The following is a 20,791-nucleotide window of genomic DNA, read 5'->3' as shown; positions in this document are numbered from 1 at the left end:
ATCACAACGACCGATTTCTCCTGAGACAAAAGAAAGAAGTGGCAGCCCACAGAGCAGGGAAGGAGAAGGGAGAGGTGAACTAGGATGTGTACGTGTGTTTGTATGTGCATGTGTACGTGTTAGCGTGATGGACAGGCTATAATAAAAGAGCACGCTAAGAGGCACCTTGAAACAGCCACCCTCGGCCTGTGTGTGCTCAAGTGCAATTAGCAGACCCTTTCCTCCACCTGCCCCTCCCACCTACTGAGTCACTGAGTGTATGCGCATATAAATATATACAGTATGAGTGTGTATGTGTGTGCGTTAGTTGCTTGGGAGCTAAATATGTGGCTGTGCATGTAAACATTTTAGCGGATAAGCACGGGCACTTAGACTCTGTGAATGAGCTGTGTGGGAATGTGTGTGTGTGTGTGTGTGTGTGTGTGTGTAAGAGAGACCCCTGGGAGACTTGAACATCTCCTGTGTGGGATCAGTGTCAGGATGTGTTACTGTGGCTTCAGATCTGCTGGCGGTTAGCTATTATGGTCACAGAGCGTCTGTGTGTGAGTGAGACATAAAGACGTGTGTGTGTGTGTGTGAGTGTTTGCGCCGGCAACAGCAGGTCAGAAAACGCGGTCGAGAGGATGTTAATGAGGGTTAGAGAGATAAAAAACAAAAAGGTGGCAAATCAAGGAAGGAAATGGAGAGACGGCGCGAGTCAACGAGAGACATCAGTGGTTACCTTTGGCCTGAGCCGCTGAGCTGTGTGAGTAGCCCAGTGACAGCAGGGCCATCTCGATGAGCTGGTTGAAGAGCATGTCCTTACGCACAAGGACGAACTCGGCGTGCTCCTCTTTGCTGTCAAAATCCATGGGATTCTCATAGTGCTCGACCACACAGAACACGGGCAGCATGTTGCCTGAGGACACCGAGACACAGAGACACGAGTGAGAGCTGAAAGGGTTCACATTTCTGTACATGAAAACTTTGACCTTCAGTAGTCTGTGTGTTTGCGGAGGGCAAGATTAATATTTAGTGGTGCTGATTAAGTTACAGTGAGGTTGAGTGTCAAGGGATTATGAGCGAGTAACTGCACGGCTGCTGAGCGTAAGTTCTGCACAGAAATGAACTGAAAGATGAGTTTTTACAGGGAAATTTCCATGTTAACTCTTGCTCTCTTTGTCTCAGTGCTAAACACGAGACCTTGGGTGCACAATAACACGCACAATTTGAGAGACTTAATTTGTTTTATGATTTCTTCTCTGTTTAGAAATGCTCTCTTTTGTTTAGTAATTTCCAATATCTTCCTACTGGGTTTGTCATAGATGGTTTTTGAATCTGTAATCCCTTTTTAGGGATGCTGTTTTATTAGCCGTAAGAGCATTCCTTCCTGGATTCTTCCAGGCTTTAAGATGATATAACATTTCACAGATGTTGCACTATGGCCTGCAATAACCAGTGTGAGTGGTGTGTGTTTAATAAGCAAGCAAATATATATAAGTTATAGATAGAATTATCACCTCTGTGAGAATAAACATGAAGCAGCCACAAAAATCCTTCAACTGCTATGTCTCGTTTTGGCACAATAAACTGTTTATTCACTGTCAAGGTGCTAGGATCACATTAGTTTCTCCTTCTGCCTGCCAACCCAAAATCATCTTCCCATGATGCAGCGCTTCAAATCCTGAACCACCTCTGCGCCCTGAGGTCTACCAGTCTGTGTCAACAGTGGCTGTGCTCTTAGGTAGAATGAGCAATCCTTGTCCAAAGACTGCAGAACGTTCAAGGGACCCTGAGTGCAAATATCACCCAATATGCCATTTGTTAAAATAACATCCCTAAAATTTAGGAGGCTTTAAGGACATGGGGGCAGTTTGGCCTTTTCAAGCCTCAGTCTTAATGAAAACAGCAGCAGGAAATGGAAGTATTTTTTAAACATGTTGTTAATGAGAGCATCTATAGCTTTTGTTCTCAGTGAATCCTTCAGCGGTGACGAGCTGCTGCGTTGTCCCACTTTCTCAGTCTGTCTCCGCTGTCACCTGGACACATTTCTGTACGTTCATTGTCCCTGCCGATTAAAATGATTCCCATTCTAATATTTCCCAAATCCCAGGCATTCCAGAAGATGCACACAGCTCTGGCAAAACAATCAATAAGCCGACAGATGCCAGGGAATGTGCTGAAAGAGCTGCTTTCCTCCTCCCCTGATTTTAATAGATGAAGATCTAACAATAAAGACTGCTGTGTAGGTTCATTTGGGGGATCAATACTGGCTTTGTTTCCAGGGAGCCCAGAGAGGGCTGCGGTAAATATTGTTTCGGGCTCGAACACAATGCCCAGTGTGGGCCTTCTGCGGAGCCTCCGTGGCTGACCGCCCGCCTCCATAGGCTACTTCACCTCTACACCCAGGAAAAGACTAAAAGAAGAATGATGTGGGGCTAAAGGAGGAACAAACATCGTAAGAGGCCAAGAGGAGTAGTGATGATGAAGGTGAAAAATTACACTCTCTCTCAGCTAGAGTGCAACATGTAGATTAAGGGAGCAAAAAGAGAGAAATGGCCCATCTGAGGACACTCACACAGCCACATTCCAAGAGTTCCTGAGTCCCTCATGCCCAAAGAAAACTAAACCAGCCAAACAAACAAACAAACAGACGAGCCTCTGCAGCCAAGTGCTATTACAACTCCAAACCTGCAGGTTTTGAAACTCATTTCCAAGCCACTAAAATAAAAAACAAAGAAAAACATAATCATAAAAAGTTTTATATTTTGGATAGCGTTGCCTCCCGCGTTTTTCACAAGACGACATCGGCCATATTAAAAAGCTATGTCATAATCTCAAAGTAAAGGCTCCTCTTAAACAGAAATGGCTCTTAAAGGACTGAAACTTTCCCTTAATAAACAAATGTGTGCAGTTGGAGAGAGGAGCGGTGACACAGTGTTGTGCAGCACGACACACGAATAATTCTCAGCGCTCTTCTATTAGCTATTGTCTGGGCAAATAAGTTGGAGTGTGTGCAGTGTGTGTGTGTGTGTGTGTGTGTGTGTGCTAAGATGACTAAAGAACAGAGCATGCAGGGGGTGGTGGTGGGTGGAAGGTGGTGTGTGTGCGTGTGTGGGAGGGGGGGGGCTATTTAAACAGTATTTAAATAGCTTTCCTCTATTTACATGGTTTATTCTTCTATTACTCACGCACAACTGCACACAACTTAGTTCTATATTAACTATATTTGTTTCATAATCAGCCGGAGCTGCAACAATTAATTCCTTTATTGATCATTTTATACTATTCACTTAATAAATTGATTGTTTAGTTTAAGAGCTGCAGCTAATGATGATGATAAAATATCAGAAAACTGTTTAGAATAAAATCCCAAAATGTTCCGTTTTCCATCACATGAAGCAGCAAATCCTCGCATTTAAGAAGCAAATGTTCGGTGCCCCTCACGATTTCCCAGAACCTGAAGGGAAGTCTTCAAATTGACAGTTTTGTCCTATAAACAAATCCCTCAAATCTCACAAACGTATCATCCTGTGAATCTAGTGAGCTGGAAGCTGCACATGCTCCGTATCTTGATAAACTTTAAATCAAACAACATTTTATTGGATTTTGTTTAGTTTTTTTACGACTAAACATCTGATTGACTAATCGTTTCGCGTCAAGACCCTCACACCATCTGTCTCTCGCTCTTACCTTTCTTGTGGCAAGTCTTCAGCAGGTGGCCGGTGGGTTTGTACGGGACCCCGGCTAGTTTGGCCCCGGTGCTGCCCAGCCTGGCCCGGCCCAGGGGGCTGCCGTTCTGCTCCAGCCGAGGCAGCTTGGCTGGCGGGGCCTTGGTCTCGGCCATGCTGTTGACCAGCTCAGAGTTCTCCTTTCCCAAACACGTCTCGCTGAGATGGTCCATCATTCTCAGCACCTCTGCTCACTATCACCTGGGGAGAGAGAAACAGAACGACTCAGCTGGGAGCAGACGTGTGTGTGTGTGGCATCAAAGAAGTACACGAATGAATTATTGCACAAAACCTATTGTGACTGACGTGAAGGGACATTTTTAGAGAGCAAAAGAAAAAAGCTTTAAGTAAGTGAAACCTCTTAGAACAGGCCCGTTACGGCAATAACTGTCAATTCGCTTCAGCCATGACGACTCGTGCCATGGTGACGTTTCCGTGCCACTGTAGTGTTCCCATTTTCCAACGCATGTATTATGTATGGGCGTCCCGCTAGAGATTCCCATGCAAGAGGGGGCAAACAAGCCCCGGTTTTAGTGCAAACACATTAATTTGCTGGGAGATTCCACTTGAATGAATATAGTGCAGTTCAAGGAACAAGGTTCTGCTCGGCACTCACAGAGAGGGGAAACTAACATAATTCAGTTTCTGAGTCACTTCGTGTGGCTTCACAGTCATGACGCAGCTCGGAGGGAAAAGGAGGCAACAGGCCGCAACGTCATTTCACCGTGACACACACACACTCACACACACACACACACACACACACTCGAAATCAGTTACAGGTGTGAACATTATTTTTAGATTTTTAACTAGTGCAGAAAGATTCATTGCATTGCAATAAGTTTACATTTTAAAGATGTTGGGGCTTCAGGAAAGTTCAAAACAGACAGTTGCTGACTCATGAGGGTAGTCATCGAAAGTTGCAGAGGGGGAGGAAAAGAAAAAGACAAGAGAGGAAAAGATAGGAAGGAAAGATGAAGTCTCTTTTACCCACAGGTGCTTTAATGCACGGATACAAAGCCGCAGGAGGAGGCTGAAGCTGTGCTAAGAGTTCAGAGTTATCAACTTCAACATCCGATCATCATCATATCAGAAGTGTTCAGTTGTACAACTGCAAAGGGAAAAGTGACACGAGAGGGTCGTGCACGGCGATTAATGACCAACATGAAGTGGAAGGCTGTTATTAAAGAGGGAAAAGGGCAAAATCATCCACCCCCACGCAAAAGATCACGAACTAACCCCATTCATAACATGCAATGAGGCAACTAATTCCCCACGAATAGGGGGCCAAAGGAATCCAGACCCGGATACAGTCCCGATCCAGGTCAGGATTTTAAAATGACCTTAAAACACAAAACAGGAGCAATAGTTCAAATGGACACATTATCCCTAAACGGGGAGTGAGGAGGGGGACAAGTTGAGAGAAACCAACCTGAAACGCAGCACTTCAGCACCGGAGAGCATAAAACACCGCCTGGGAACCGCGTCTTCTTCAAGTTTGGCCAGTGTAGAAAAGAAAGAAAGAAAGAAAGAAGAAACCCAGAACTACTCCTGCTGCTTCCCGGGTCCTCTCTCGTTATCTCCCCCTCTCTCTCTCTCTCTTTACGTGTGCATGACAGCAGAATATGATCTTCAAAAACAAAAGAGACGCTTTCTCCTGCTCCTCTGTGCAGACAGCTGACAGGCGGTGCGCGACAACAACAACCCGGCGGCTCCGTGCGAGAGACGACGAGGTCGAGATGGACCGTGATAGGCGAACATTGGTGAGCGGCTGTGTGTCTACTATGTGTGCGTGTGTGTGTGCGTGTGCGTGTGTGTGTGTGTCCGTGCAGCCTAACGTTAGCTCATCCCGTCCAACCGGAGGAGAAAAACGTCAAACAGGAGCGGTACAGCCGGCGACATGCAGCTCGGAGGGAGCGTTTATCCGCGTCCTTCGGTCACAAGTGAAGGCGACTTCTGCTGTAGTTCGCTCCACAACATCCAAATCGCTGGATCGGCAGCAGAAAGCCTGCACAGTACAGTTAGCAGCAGCCAGAATCAACCAGGGCGCCTCGGACACAGTTGTTAGAATAATACGCGCCGCCGAGACCTAATAAACCCTCGTCCACGGAGGGACTACCGTGCACGAACGCGGCGTAGCGTCGGTTCGGCTGGATGGGAGCGAAAAACCAGGAGAACCGACGGGGGGATCTCGCTGTCGCGTTGGAGGCGATGTGGAGACGATCTGCGGACAGTCGGAGCAGGTTCTCCAGATAAAACCAGGAGAGAGGGGGGGTCAAAAAGTGCGGTTTACTTTCCGATGTCGAGCAGGAATCAGGCTGGCTGCGGACGCACAACAGAGCCGCCTGCGATAGGAACAGTAGGAGGTGTCCTGTTGGTTGGGGATTGGCGTCCGGACGGAGCTCCTCTTTCTTTCTATCTCCCTCTCTGTCTCCCCCCTCTCACTCCGTCTCTCCCTCTCTGTCCCCATTAAATTATTAGTTGTATTGACTCATCACTCCCCCCTCTCCTCGCTGCTGGTGCTGCCGCTGCTGCCCGAGCTCTTCCCTCCTCTCTCCTCCTCGGCTCTAATATGCCTGGTGGTGGATAGAGGGGGGTAAAAAAAAAAATATAGGAAAAGAAAGAAGGTGGAGGGTGTGTGTCTGTGTGTGTGTGTGTGTGTGGAGAGAGAGAGAGTGTGTGTGTGTGTGTGTGTGTGAGAAAGACAGGCAGTGAGAAATAATCCCCTTATTAAAAGAAAACACATGATTCCTCTGTATCTCAGGCCGAAAAGTCCTGGCAGAGACACAGAAAGTGGAGAAAGTGGACAGAGGGAGAAACCACACACACACACACACACACACACACACACACACACACACACACACACACAACAGAGGGGAACGGTGGTGCGATTTCCGGCTGTGCGCGCAGGAATTTTTAATCAGCTTGATTAGAGTGAGGCGGTCCTGCATTTATTACATGGTAATACACACACACACACACACACACACACACACATTAGATACCTTAATTTATTTTTTGTCTTTGTCCTAATTTACTTCTTTCTTTTTATTTTATAAAATCAAACTACTAACAGGTGAACTATTCACCTGCAGTGACAGGTAGTGATTCTTTGATTCACAAACATTCAAAATAAACAATAAGCAAACCACAAAATGCAGTTTATATTGACAGAAAAGCTTTGAAATACAAAACATCACTTTGCTTTTTGCCCGTTCCTACAAATACAGGCATATTTATTGAAACAAACAAGAGGAAATTGTACTTCATTTTATAAATCTGCTATTTTACACATAGTTTCTAGTGTTTATATTATAATTTAGTGTAGCTTTATTCAAATTAACTTGTAGTTAATGTTCTTTTTTATACCATAACTAAATATTAACATATTTACATAGGGATATATTTGCATGTTGCACTCTTAAAAAGCTCCACTAACACAAGGAAGTATGTGTGATGACTCTATGCTGCACAACAGAGGTGGAGGGAATACGTTTAGTTGGTTGGTGGTTTGTCAGCAGACAACTGTAGTCGACATTAAACTGAGGATTTCTCTGTCTAACGTTTAGCTATAGCATTATAAATATACTTTTCTGTATTAATATAGTCATCACACAGTTCAGTTTGTTAAATGTCCACAAAACATGTGTTTTATTTTTCACTTGTCTTTTAATTTAGGTCAGTTTGATTCACTGAGGATAAATAGTCAATAAATCACAGCAAAAAAAAAAAAAGAATTTAGGTCTTCATTTAATCTCTTTACACTACAAATGGAGTGTGTTTTAGAGGAACAGTGAACAACAACATATAGATGAGACATTTACAATTTCAACATTTAACTACTGCACTTTGATTATTCTGCTATTACCTCACAAACCTCCATAGAAGGTCATACAGTATCATGACAAACTGGATTATACCAAAATATTAGACGAGCTAATCTCTGTTGATATTGTCAACAAACCCCTGAACTGTCACAGTGGAGGAAGAAAGCAGACGAGGAATGTTTGGAGGCTGGAGAGAGACACAATCTCTGCAAACAACAGCATGCTGGGAGGTTTTCTCAAGTCGGCGTGTGAGGCATCGCGATGGTTTTGTAATTATTTCATTTCTAGAACAAACTGAAAAAAAAACATCAGGCAAGGTGTCACCTTTGTTGATATTGTCAATAAAGGCTTGATAAGGTGTTTGTACCTCACCTTAAGGTGGCCTAATAATAAATGTTTCATGTTGACGTTAGGAGAAAAGACACAGTTGACAATAATGCACTAATGCTGAGTGTCGGCTGTGTAGATGTAAATGTCTGTCCATCTTCAGGGGCTATAAAGATTCAATGCAACAAGCATTATTTTTTTAAATTGGTGAATAAAAGCGAGGTGACACGATCCAACGCATCCGGCCAATATCTGCATCAACCAAAAATGATCAAGCGTGGCTGTCCAGGTTGTGTAAGAAGAAAAACAGGAAACCAACACAAAACAGGAAGTGTGTAGATCGATCGCGACGACAAAGCCAGAGGTTGTGAACAGACCTTCGAGGTCAGGCATGTGTGAAATGCAACAGAACAGTTCATGCTTACTAATAAGTCTTTCCAGGGCTCATAAATTCCCTCTGTGTGAGACCATAAATACAGTAATACTACACTGTCTCACACAAAGCTGTTGTTCATAAACAATGCAACACCACAGACGTCAGCTTCTCAGCTTCGCTTGCCAGGAACCTCTGTCGGGTTACGACAACTGTTGAAGACGCCGTATGGAACAACGGTCGAGTGCAGCATTCAAATGTACAGGAGGTGTTTACATGTCACGTTAAGGGGAAAATACTGGAGTTAAGAGAAACTGGAACACATGAAATAACCAATCACGGAAGAAGTGATGGTGCGTGTTGTACTGCACTGTGCGGTAGAAGAAGTACAGTTACACCTCTCATTCAACCCCTAGATGTGAAACCAAATCCACCCACCAATCTAAGGTCAAAAGTTTGTTCATTTGAAAAATACATGCATGTCCAAAAAAGCTGCATTATGTATTCACCACAGAAGGCCAGCGGAGAAGCTTTTAACGGAAAAATACAATGTGAAACTCACCTTTCGGACCTGAGATGGAACAGTGTCTTGCAATATTAACACCTAGCTAGAAAGAGGTGTAAGTTTTGAGGGGGCGGCTGCACTTTAAGGGTCCTGCGTCTGTGGGTTTTTAACAGGAAATGGAAGACTTGTTTGCTTGTATACGACCCCGGCGCGATCATGAATTCATGAGAAGAGGCTGCTGCACAGATTCACTGATCAATTCTTATCTTAACCATTCTCGGGGTTTCACTGAGCTGCCAACATTGTGTACTAAACACAGCTGCGGTGTGCAGTGTGGTTAAATGGTTCTGCTATGTGTTTGAACAAAGGACACAAACTGTGGAGTGACTGCTACTGTATGAGATTCATTCCAACATGAGATATTATTCAGAGTCTGACAAATGTGACAAAGATTTCCACTCACTGTCAGTCAGAGAGGACATCAAAGTCGAATTTACAGATGAATCATATTGAAGTCGTTCTCTATCTATCTTGAGTTTTCTGTTACATCAGAGCTACATGAAAGAAGAAGCGATTGTCCTGTGACTATCAATTTACTCCTAATTTTAGAAAATATAAATGAAGACCAGGTAATATTTGGTCTCAGACATAGCTGTGAAGTACAGTTCTTCTTCTTCTTCTGCGTTACGTGAATCACACAGACGAGCTGCAGCCCACCCCACACCCAAACCTTCTCCTCAGCAGATCACTTTGCATCACCTAGACTTTCACAGCATCGCTACATATCACTCTACGTGTTGACACGTTTTCCACGTTGACATGTTTTACATGATGTTCGCTGCAGCTCCTGTTTCTGTCGTTGTTTTGTTTTTGTTTTTTTCCTTGGCCGCAGTTAGCAGCATTCGGAAAACAGGAGCGACGGTGAAAGCGAGCCATTGTCGGCAAATGCTCTTTTCTATCTGGCATGACGCAAGCAGCCGCAGTCATTTCCACTGTGATTGTCGGGCACCATCAGAGAGCATCGATAACCCCTGCCAGGCCTTGGCACAGCCAACAGGTGCCGGCACTGCCAGCTAGGTTGGCACCGACGTGGCTGTGAAAACCCTCTGACATCCAGAAGGGCACAGATTTGCACTGAATGCACCACTGAATCAACACTGCTGATTATCAATTAACATATACCGTTTTGTATCACACAGAAAAGAGGGGAAAAATGGGTTTTCAAACACAGAAAGCCCGTTTTAAAATACTAGCCGTGTGCTGTTCTAATCATGTGCTGAATACAGATTTAGCTCTGTTCAAGGTGGGTTTTTACAAGCCTGTGTGGCTTTGTGTTGGAGAGATACAGTACGAGGTGTGCTACGCATGTACACAAGCATAATTGTTCGGGCAGGATTTTGTGCCTGTTGGCTACATTTGTAAAGAAAACATGAAAAATGACATAAGGAACATGACAGACTGAATGTTAAATTGCAACAAAAGACACCTCATATTTAAATGTCAGGAGTCATAGCATTACACCGCAGAATACATTTCACCTTCGCTGTGTACCACCACAGGTACTGTATGTGTTCACAATAACATACTTATCAGAAGCATCACATCTGGCCTGCTGCTTTTTAAACCGCATGTTTACGTCTCAGGCGGAATGAAATATTATGTCTTTCTTAAAAACAGACACTAATAATCAGCAAACAAACGGGGAAATGACTGAAAAAAGGAAGAAAATGTATCACTGTTGGCTCAGCATCAGGAAGCGTCTTTATTTACTCCGTCAGGCGAAGCCGGTGCCTTCGCTTACAGCACGTAGGTGTTCTGATGTCTTCATGCTCGCCACTTGTGATGCTTCTAATGGGCATTAATATGATTATTTGGATTACTAATACAAATTAGTCTGCACATCCAGTCTGAGCACTCAACACAAAAGAGCACGGGGGTAAGCGCTGTCACCGCTTCGACTTTGAGCTCTTTCTCCAAGTGTCTCCCACAGTAAAAACACACACACATAAACATAATAGTATTATTAGAGGCTGCAAAGGATTTATAATCTGTCGGCGAACGTGTCAAAACACGCCTGCGTCAGTGTGGGTGCACAGAAGATGTCATGTACAGTGAAAAAAAAAGAGAACGAGAGGGTGGTGTGCATTAGATGCCGTGCAAAACCAACAAGCAGTTAAGCACTTGTCTAAACAAAAGCACTGAATTGGCGCAGAAGTGGAATAAGTATTAACATTTAATGGTTTTGTTTTGTATTAGAATTAAGTAAAGCAAAGGGGAGACTTTTGACTTTTGGAAATAAAAACTATTCACTGTTGTTGACATTTGTAGGTCATCAAGTGGACAAATAATTAAATAAATATAACAAGAAAACTGGATGGAAAATCTGAGCTACTCCACCATCACAACAAGCAGAATGTGTCATCATTGTGTCTGCAGAAATTTCACTTTGCTCGTGCTGTTCTCAGAAATACAACTGTGTGTTTGTAACACTTTTTTTTTAAACCCTTGATCTTCCTGCACAACTGTTACACATGTGCACAATCTTGGTCGGGTTTCATGTGAGTTCAGGGTTGAGCTAGTTTATAAATGTTCCCCCATAACACATCTGAGGACCATGAAAAATTGCTTAATCAGTTGTTACGAAGTAATCACAGATACACTAAATATTCCATAATGAACATACCCTCCAAATCAGCTTAGTTTCATGTTTTCCATTAGCCTCTCATCCAGCGAGTGTGGCGTTCAATTACTAGTGAAATAAGGTGATTTCTACATTTCTCATATGTCCAGTGTGGGTGGAGGCAGAAAAGAGAGAAAGAAAGAACAAGGGGGATGTAATGAACTGAGAGTCGGCTCCTAAGTGCTTAATTGTTTTATAATCACATTAGGTCGACAGAAATAGAAGCGGAGTGAGTGGTCTCCACCTCAGGTCTGCTGACAGGAAGGCCTAACGCCAGTTGGCCTCAACGAGTTTTTGCGTTGCCCTGGAACACAGACTTCACGATGTTATTTTTTCCTCCCGTCGCGTGTATGAAAGAAAACCGATGCTCCACTATCGCCCCTCTCGACACCCACCCTTTCGACGTGCGGTGTGCACTGTACACAATGCTTCTCCCACACAGATGCACGCCACACACACAGACATTTGTACATCCGCTCGACGGTGGCGAGCAGGTTTCGGCGTTGTGTCGAACGAGGCCTCGGGGCCCAGGCCTAAGCCTGAACCCTGTCACTACAGACAGCTCCACTGTCATCGGCTTCGCCATTGTCCTTAATTAACACCGAGCCACGTCAAGTCAGGCCAACCCTGTGTCAGTCTAACGATTTAAACCTGCATCATCACACAACCAGCTGAGATGATCCTTCACCACCGTGTTTATCAGTCCCTCCTTTTACTGCTCTGTTCACCTTTATCAAAATATAAAACCAATTAGTCACAGAACAATCAACGGGCATCAGACAAGGAGGGCAGGGCTGTTTTTAAAGAAATCACTTTCCTCTCACTTCTTGCTGGACCCCAGTCATCACATGACAGAATAATTCAACTCTAATGTCTGTCTTGTGTGTGTGTGTGTGTGTGTGTGTGTGAGAGAGAGAGAATGAGAAAGAGATACTGAGAGAGTGGCACAGAAAAAAGGACCCACAGAAAGGGTGAGAAAGCTTGCCACGTCTTGCTGGGTTTTTCCTAAAGTGGGGGGCAAGGTGGCGAAGGGCACAGAGCTGCAGCCTTGTGGGGAGTTGGTTTGAGTGTTAAAGAAAACCAAGCCAGGTGATGGGTGGTGTAAGATGCCCGGGTGTGCAAGAAGTGATGCTATACAGTGAGATGAAGAGAGATGGAAACGTCTCCTAATATCAAGGCTTAGATAGAAGTATTGAAGAGGTGCAGCATTAAGGATGTGGCGCTTTATCTACAGTACATATTTTTACTTGCATATTTAATCCCTTGTCAAAGGATGCATCATCCACCTAGTGACGAACAAAACAGTTGATAAGGCACGGGTGTGTGTGTGTGTGTGTGACACAGAGAATACAGTATCTGTTGAAATTGTTTCATTGGAGTATGTGGGTGGGTATTAACAACCTGATCTTAGTGGGATGCGCTTTCCTCTAAATCGCTCTCTTTTTTTTCTCTGAACAAAGGATTCAGAAAAACCTACACAGATCGGATGAAGACAAGGATCGGAATAAAAGACAATGTGTTTTTTTTTTTTCTATCTCTCAAGAAATAATAATAATAAAAAAAAAACCTATGTTGTGACGTGTAATAATGTGATTTGAATCATGAAAACTTAAATGCTTTCTTAAATTGTATTTGCTACGGGAGCATGAAGCATGATAAATAAGAACAAGACAAAACGCAAACATAGGAGGGGGGGGGGCATTTTGTAAAAGCGTGACAAACCCGACATGATGGACTTTGGGTTATTTTATCTCCCGGGGAGGACATGCCAACCCATTCGACGAAGGGAGCTGATTGTGAGGACCCAAAAACAATGTGACGCTTTTATCACTAAGCCAAGGAATCTGGATCAACTGTATGCAAAGCATATGCCAGAATAAATGCAGTCCAACATGCTGGGACAGCAAACCCACCCCCATCCCCCACCCCCACCCCCTCCACCTTTTCCTCTTGTCTTTTTCTGTTTTTATAAAGAACTTTCCGGATAATGACAAAATGAGCTGTAACTCCCGAATCACACACTAAACATGCACCCAGGGTGGTATGTCTGGAACTGTTGGTGGTGGTGATGATGGTGGGGGTGTGGGGGGGGGCTTTCTTACATTTTTGAGCCCTGGAATGCAGCAGTCCTATTAACACACCATCCTCTTCTTTTTCCAAACTAGTTTCAACATGTCATCAAAAAAAAAAAAAAAAAAAAACGCTGGGAATCATTGTTATCTTTCTCCTCTATTAGCAATCATAACAGAGCTATTTCATACAGAGGAGGGATGGGGGGGTGTGGAGGGGTGGAATCCCCAAAGAGCCACACATTAAAAAACGAGACAGGCCTCTTATTTACTGGCGACAGTCTAATAAATACATTTGTTGGCAGCTAAACAGGTATTTACTCTGCTCCCTACCACAGGTATAATTTCACTGTTTGCTGAGCTGTTATTTTGCTACAGCGATAATTATCAAGGTGGTAAAGAAAGACGATTAATGGTTTTAGCCGAGATATCAGTCTCAGCAAAGTGAGGCACAGCCCGGCTCCAAACTCCCAGCAAATACTCAACAGTGGGGGTTTTAATAATCTGCATCTTTTGCTGCAGGAATTCAAAACAGAGCCCCAGCACAACGCTGAAATGATGTAGCTGCTGCAAACGCACAGCGATTTCTTATTTTGTGTTGCGACAACAACTTTCCGTGGACATTTTTATTTTACTGAAAGCAATAAAACTGATTATTCGGAGCATAATTTAATTTTAAAGCAAAGTGATGAAGCATTCTTAATATCGTTTCCGAGCTGGCTACACAGAAAAAACAACAACAACAAAAAAATCACAACCTCCGCTCTCCAATGTGCAGACTAATTGGTCTCTCGGGGTCAGAGGACAAACTTTGCCGTCTACTCTCACTCTCATCTAACAACCTGATCCTCGGCGCCTGTTAACCTGACATTGACTGAGAGCTCGGCACGCCAACATGCAGCCGCTGAATTGTGTTTAACCAATCTGTTTCACTCTGAAGGGGTTTAAGAATTAACTCATGATAACCCACAAAAAAACCAGCATCTATTCTTCCAGTTTTCGTGACACGCAGGCTGCAGTGATAAGACAACCTGACGTGAGCTGTGATGCAAAAGTGTCACTAGGATTTAATTGGAAAAGGTGGTAAGAGATCTCTTACTGTTGGTGAACATTACAAGCTGATTTCCTGCTATTACACTACTACAGTACAGTAAATGCAGCGTGCACTAGTTTCGATTAGTTGTAATGAAAACAAAACTAAGCTCTGAGGGGGGGAAAAAAAACCTGAGTATAACAAGGTTGAACCTTTAGAAGAAGAAAGGTAAAAAGGTGGAAACAGGTGTTTTCCCCAGTCCCTTCCTAATTGTAAATCACGGTAGGGTTATTGTAAGAACTGTGAAGACAATAGAACACAATAAAAGGAATTAATTAGACGGCAATAAGCTGCGACAGATGTTTAGGCTTTACTGCAGGATCCGTGTGACCTGGCAGTCACACGCAGCGCTGCCGTCGTCCCCACGCTCTGATTCCTATCATTCCTGCTAAACAAGTTTATGTGGAGAAATGTTGCTATTGCTATTTTGCTATTTTTCCACATAGACACCCGACTGCGGCTATGTACAAACATTTTTGTGCCACTTTCACAACCACAAACTGATAAAAAAGTGGTTGTAATAAAGGCTCCGAGCCGAAGAGTAAAACCGAGAAGTTTTGTTTCAACGTTCACTATCTACCGTTGAGGCTTTCGTCTTGTCTGAGGACTTTTACAAGAAGTGACACATGGAAGCCTGAGACAGGAAAAGGGCTGTGTGTCATTGCTGTCAAAGGTACTGACCAGATAAGCCACAGCACCTTAAACTGCCACAGATCTGCAAAGATAAAAGGAGAAAAATCACCGGCGCTATGCTGTAACCAGTTTTTTTCCCATGCAGAGGTGCCACGCTTGACCTTGTAATCGCATGTGAGCAAGCAAGGCGCACAACCTGACAACAACAGCAAGATAATAGACAAGCGGTGACACCGAAGGCTGAAGATTATTTCAGGATAATTTCCCTTTAATTATCAGATCACAGTGCTGATTTAGCGTCAACGTGTTCACCAGATTTTATAGTAATTTTCTCATTATTGTCCGCACTGTGCGGCTGAATGTACCAACATGGTATTTATGAGAGGTTATACCTGTAGTGCAAACTGGTCTGTTCTACCTTACGTGGGTCTATTTGTGCTGATATCTATATATAAATAATGATATCAGAGTGAAAGCCACTGGCTATGGTAGTGTGTGAAATGTCAGCTATTTTCTAAAGGAGCAGAGAGTGAAACCTTTAAAAACCTGAAAACCACAGAACATTATTGCCCACGCACATTTAAGATGGCAGTGTGTCTTCTCATAACTGCTGCCTCTCTGTATATCTTTCTCTAAAACACAGACACACATCTGGCTGCACCTGAAATTACTTTATCAGCAGTGTGACAAAAGCCACAAGGCAGACCAAACAGTATTATTACACCATTTCTGTATCATCACATCTATCTGACTGGCTCACACCAAGTCAGGCAGAAGAAAGCAAGACACTCATTAACTGTTTGTTTCCCTCTGACTCTGTTAGACCTGGTTTTTTAAATGTTATTCATATTTTATTTTCAGTGTGTTTCCTCTGAGCTGCACAAAGTGCTTCACACTACAGCAATAAAAGTATTGAAGCAAGTTGACACATAATTAAGTAGTAAGTATATGGAGAGAATAAACGAAGTGGCTCTAATGGCCTAATAAAGAGCAGTAAAAGTAGATGGGCAGTTGGGCTGCAGCATTTCTAATAGACATGTCTGTGTTATTATCAGTAAAGGGCTGTTTTAAATTATAAATCTGACAGAAAACATGTTAAATTCTTCTCGGAGAGGCAGAATTTACAAGAAAATGACACACAACTTGATTCTCCTCCGTGAAATCCTAAAATCGTGGCTCCTAACATCCTCAGGTCAGCTGCAGCGGTGGCACCATCACTTCTTGCTCCTGTGCTGCACCGCTGAATAAGTTGTTAATGAATTAGAGGAGATGGATGTACTTAACCCCGCGAACATCACGAGTGCTTTGCTTATTCTTGCAGAAAAGGGCACAGGCCCGTTCCTGCACATTTCAAATGAGATGAGGAAAAAGTTCTGAAAGCGTGCAAATATATTTACCATTAAGTGTGACATTCGTAGTTTGTACTTTTTTTTTTTTGCTTTATGAAATATTAAATCTTAGCAGCCTCTTTTGGTCTGTGTGGGTTTTAAGTGATTTGGAAGATAAGTCTGTAAATTGCTTTTAATTCATTTAGGCGCGAGTAATTTATCATTGTAATTCCACGGGGAGACACCTTATTTTATGAGTCGTGCAATAAAAAATAGGATTTAAAACAAACGCAGAGACAGTAAACAGAGCGGCAGCAGATAACGGTGCAAGGAGGAGGAACAGCAGTGAAGACTGAGACAGTACCTTTAAAGTCAGCAGTCGCCCGACCTCTTGTTTTCCATCAAAAGTTGAACGACCTCTTGTCACTGCTCCACGGCGAGAGATCCAAAAATAGGCAACTGCTCTGTGGGAGGAAAAACTGTTTTAAAAAGTCAAAAGTCCTGCGGATGAGGAGGGGGAGGGGGTCGTCTAGCAGAAACCGCACTGACGGAGGTTGAAGTTGAGGAGCGCACACGGCGGATGGAGCGCAGCAATGTGAGCAACCGTGCGCTGCGGGCAGCGGGGGTGAAGTAGAGGAGAGGAGAGTAGCGGCATGTGAGGAGGGCTGCTTTGAGAGGGTGGCAGGTAAACGAACCGCCCCTCCCCGTTTCTGATGCTCAAATCGATGATTTGCCAGCTGTGGCGCAGCTTGTCTCATTGCCCCACTTTGGTTTTTACAGCCGCTCCTCTCCGACGCGCTGCTCTCCGGGGACACGGAGAGAGAGAGAGCGAGAGAGAGAGAGAGAGAGAGAGAGAGAGGAGTCAGTGACAGCAGAGCTCTCACACTCATTCATTTTCATATTTACACGCCACATGTTTGCATGTCAAGAAGAAGGAGAAGAAGAGGCAAAAAGTCTGGTAAATAGTCGACGTGCGTTTTTGAGTCAAAGCCCGTTGTTTTAAGAGCGGAGGGCACGATGCCAGATCCACTCCCCGCACACCTGAGCGAATATGAAACCATATAGTCCTCTATAGTCTGCTGTGCATCACATGCTCCTACCGACATGAAAGAGCTGTTTCTAAAAGCAGATGGGTTGAATAGTTTGACAGCAGAAGTGCGCAAAATAAAAAAAATACAAATAAAATTCAAGAATAATTAAGTTTGAACAATCCTCGTTGAAAGAGAGGCTAATGCTGCAGTCTGTTCTCTTGTTGTGTTTGCCGAAAGCTGTGTTTTCAATTAATTTCGCCAATTTAAACTAAAGCTTTTAGAGAAAAATAATTATTATTCCGACTATTCGGCGGTGAACATTTGATGCATCATTACTGCACCAGACTTCCTCTTATTTTATAAAAGCAAGCTGTTGCTTTTTCCTCTTGCAACTTAGTTTAAGTGCGGACATCACACACACACACACACACACACACACACAGTCTCTGCATCATATTTAAGAATCTTACCGCGGGCCTATCCAAAAAATAAAAATTAAAAAAATTAAAATATACGCTTAAGGTATGTAAATTTGTCAAATTTACGTGGAGAGCAGAATAATGAGATTTTTCTCCCGTTTTCTTGGACATTTTTTAAGAACACAGCCTGAAGCAGAATCCGCAGAGCCACAGAGGACAGTGACAGATAACGGAGAGGGAGCTTTTATTTTCGCCCTCACACTGTCTCAATGTATTTGTGCTATTTTAATTGATTTTCAGCTGTAACTATTTGGACTTCTGGATGAAAAGTACACGACATGGAGGTCGTTTTTTTTTTCCTGCTGAAGTCTGAGATGAGACGAGAAAAATATAAGATTGATTCCACAGATGATGTGAAACAGAACATATCACAGGTGGAGTCCTGCTATTAGAAGATACACATGAATGTTTCTTACACTAGACTTTCAAATCTGAATAAGACAGAAATAACTTCATGCTTGAATGATCTTTTCTCACTTTGATTTTATCATGTCTGTGTCCATCGTGTGTGTGTGTGTCTGTGTGTGTGTGCATCACAGATTGCATTCACGTTTTTTCTATCTGTCATGTGTGTGTTTTTGAACTTTTCTACCTATGTGTTGTGTGTAGCTATGCCTTTGTTTATTTGTGTGTGTGTGTGAAATGATTGACAGTTTGCATCTGCACACAGGCTAACTGCTCTGCACTAGCAGGTGTGCAGAAGCCCACAGGTAATGCAGCTGTTTACTTACAATATCAGTGTGTTTCTCTCATCAGGTTTAGCATAAATAACACACCGATCCATTTACATTTACACTTAATTTACACATCCCAGTGAAAATAGAATTACTGGGGTAAAAAAAAAAAAAAGACGACACGAGACAAAAGAAGGTGAAAGATGAAAAATCCTGGAGGTTATTCTTATTGTCTGCAGTGAGCAGACACAGGGCTGGAGTCCTTATCGTAAGCTGATATGTACAAATACTTCTCAGAAAACTTCATTTGTTGTGGTTTTGGGACTCCACAAAAGTTTCATTATGAAGCATCTGAGATCTGCACTTAAAAAAGAGGAGTAGAAAAAAAAATCACACTTTCTCACTCACACACACACACACACACACACACACACACAATCTCTGCATATGATTCACACCGGCTCTCTCCTGGGAGACTGAATGGGAATTGAAAAGTTCCAGTAAAGGCATTCAAATTTGCTTTCTGCACAATTATAAATTCATGCTAAGTTAGGGATGTTTTCATCATTATGGACAACAGCTGGTGATTTCAATGCAGCCTGTGTTTTATCCAGCAATTCATGTGTCTTCCTCCGAAGCCCACATGTGCTGCAGTTGTCACATTGACCACAAGGGGGACCAATGAGTCTGTTGGAAAGAGGCTGGAGTGACAGAGGAGGAGAGGAGGGCAGCTGAGGTTGACCTTTCTCTAAAAGACGTTTTTAAGACTTGAGCCTTTAGCATTTCTGTCCTCCAGGTGCCCGTGTGTCTGATTCAGAAGCGTCAACCTCCAGCCCAGAAGATTACAAGCGAGGCAGCGGCGTGCGAGAGCCGTGGACGGCTTCCAAAACGTGAATGCAAATTGTTAATGTGCATCTATGTCGATGAAGCACAACGAGGGCACGTGGAAGACACACAAAAAGAAAACCAAATGTGTGTGAAGTGTAAACAAATCAAAGCAGACCTTGAGCTGAGACGTTTCAATCGTCTGCACTTTTTCTTTCTCTCCCAACAATAAAGAGCACTTGGAAAATTACAAGGGTTATACACCCCAGAATTAATCTTTCCAACCCATAACTAAATAGAGAGACGCTGTTGCCTCTCCATCAAGTGGGTATATTTTAATTACAGGCTATTGACTACTGAAAGTAATTTGTCTCAGAAACATGCCCAAGAGCTAAAAGACAGGCGTCTCATCTAAATCTGGAATGCTCAACTACTTTTTTTGCTCTGGTTTTGTGGTTAGCCTTTACAACCTTCTACAGTGGCTCTTTTATAATCGCTCACCTTTTAAAGATTAACAAGGATTCCTGAGATAACTAACACTTGTCTACTGGCTTATCCGGGGTAAGGACTGGATTTTCTTATTCCTTTTCCCTTCTGATCACCTAAGCAGTAATTGAAACTGAAGTGCAGATTTCTTTTCTTCACTTGCTTTTCTTTATAGCGTCACTTTGAATTTTGAAACACAAGTACTCCACAAGCTCACCTCTCAAATGAAACACTATTAATCCTCATTTGCGCGCTGCCAGGGAGGACAATGGAGATGAGAGCCAATCAGAACAATAAACGCTGACCCAGAGTGGCGCCTCCAAAGCGCACACGCCTCTAGCTGTTAATGGGATGTCAGTCAGCTGGGCGAAAGAAAACAGCCCAGGAGTATAATTACTGTCTGGTGTGAACTCTCCCATCAGCTGTGGCAGCTTAGTGTCACTTAGTACGACACAGTATGTAGATCGTGTCAGCTGAACATGGGTGGCAGCTGCCCAGATGTGAAAGTTTCTCCGGTTGTTGTGAAGTTCTGCAGCCAGAGATCGGTCCCACAGTGAGGGCAGCTCCGTCACATCTATCCTTGAACTTGTTGTCCTCTGATCAGGATCAACAAGGTTCATTTTTTAACTTTACCGGAGCCAAGTGTGGGTAAATGTTCATCCTCAGGGGGTATGTTAAGTTGTGAGACAGTTTTAATTTTGATCATAGGTATCAGCTATCGCCTTAGTGGGCGGCAACAGTAGCACAC

The 20,791-nt window shown here is 43.4% G+C and overlaps 1 protein-coding gene across 3 annotated transcripts in view; it reads right to left on the bottom strand.

Moving 5' to 3' along the window:
• Window positions 1-17,223, bottom strand: part of LOC113169650 (DNA-binding protein SATB1) — a 54,856-nt gene extending 37,633 nt beyond the window's left edge. For 2 of the 3 annotated variants that reach the window (XM_026371226.1, XM_026371228.1), the window contains exons 1-3: window positions 5,143-6,289; window positions 3,673-3,911; window positions 722-898 (exon numbers count right to left, since the gene is read on the bottom strand). In XM_026371226.1, coding sequence (XP_026227011.1) covers window positions 722-898; window positions 3,673-3,886 — 391 coding nt within the window. In that variant the 5' untranslated portion in view covers window positions 3,887-3,911; window positions 5,143-6,289. Of the gene's footprint in view, window positions 1-721; window positions 899-3,672; window positions 3,912-5,142; window positions 6,290-16,912 lie in introns of those variants that run through there. The other variant, XM_026371227.1, reaches the window with a different exon arrangement.
• Window positions 17,224-20,791: the final 3,568 nt, after the last annotated feature.

Source organism: Anabas testudineus, chromosome 16 (genome assembly GCF_900324465.2).
Source record: "Anabas testudineus chromosome 16, fAnaTes1.2, whole genome shotgun sequence".
Lineage (NCBI taxonomy): Eukaryota > Metazoa > Chordata > Actinopteri > Anabantiformes > Anabantidae > Anabas > Anabas testudineus.
This window is presented reverse-complemented; position numbering and strand designations above follow the sequence as displayed.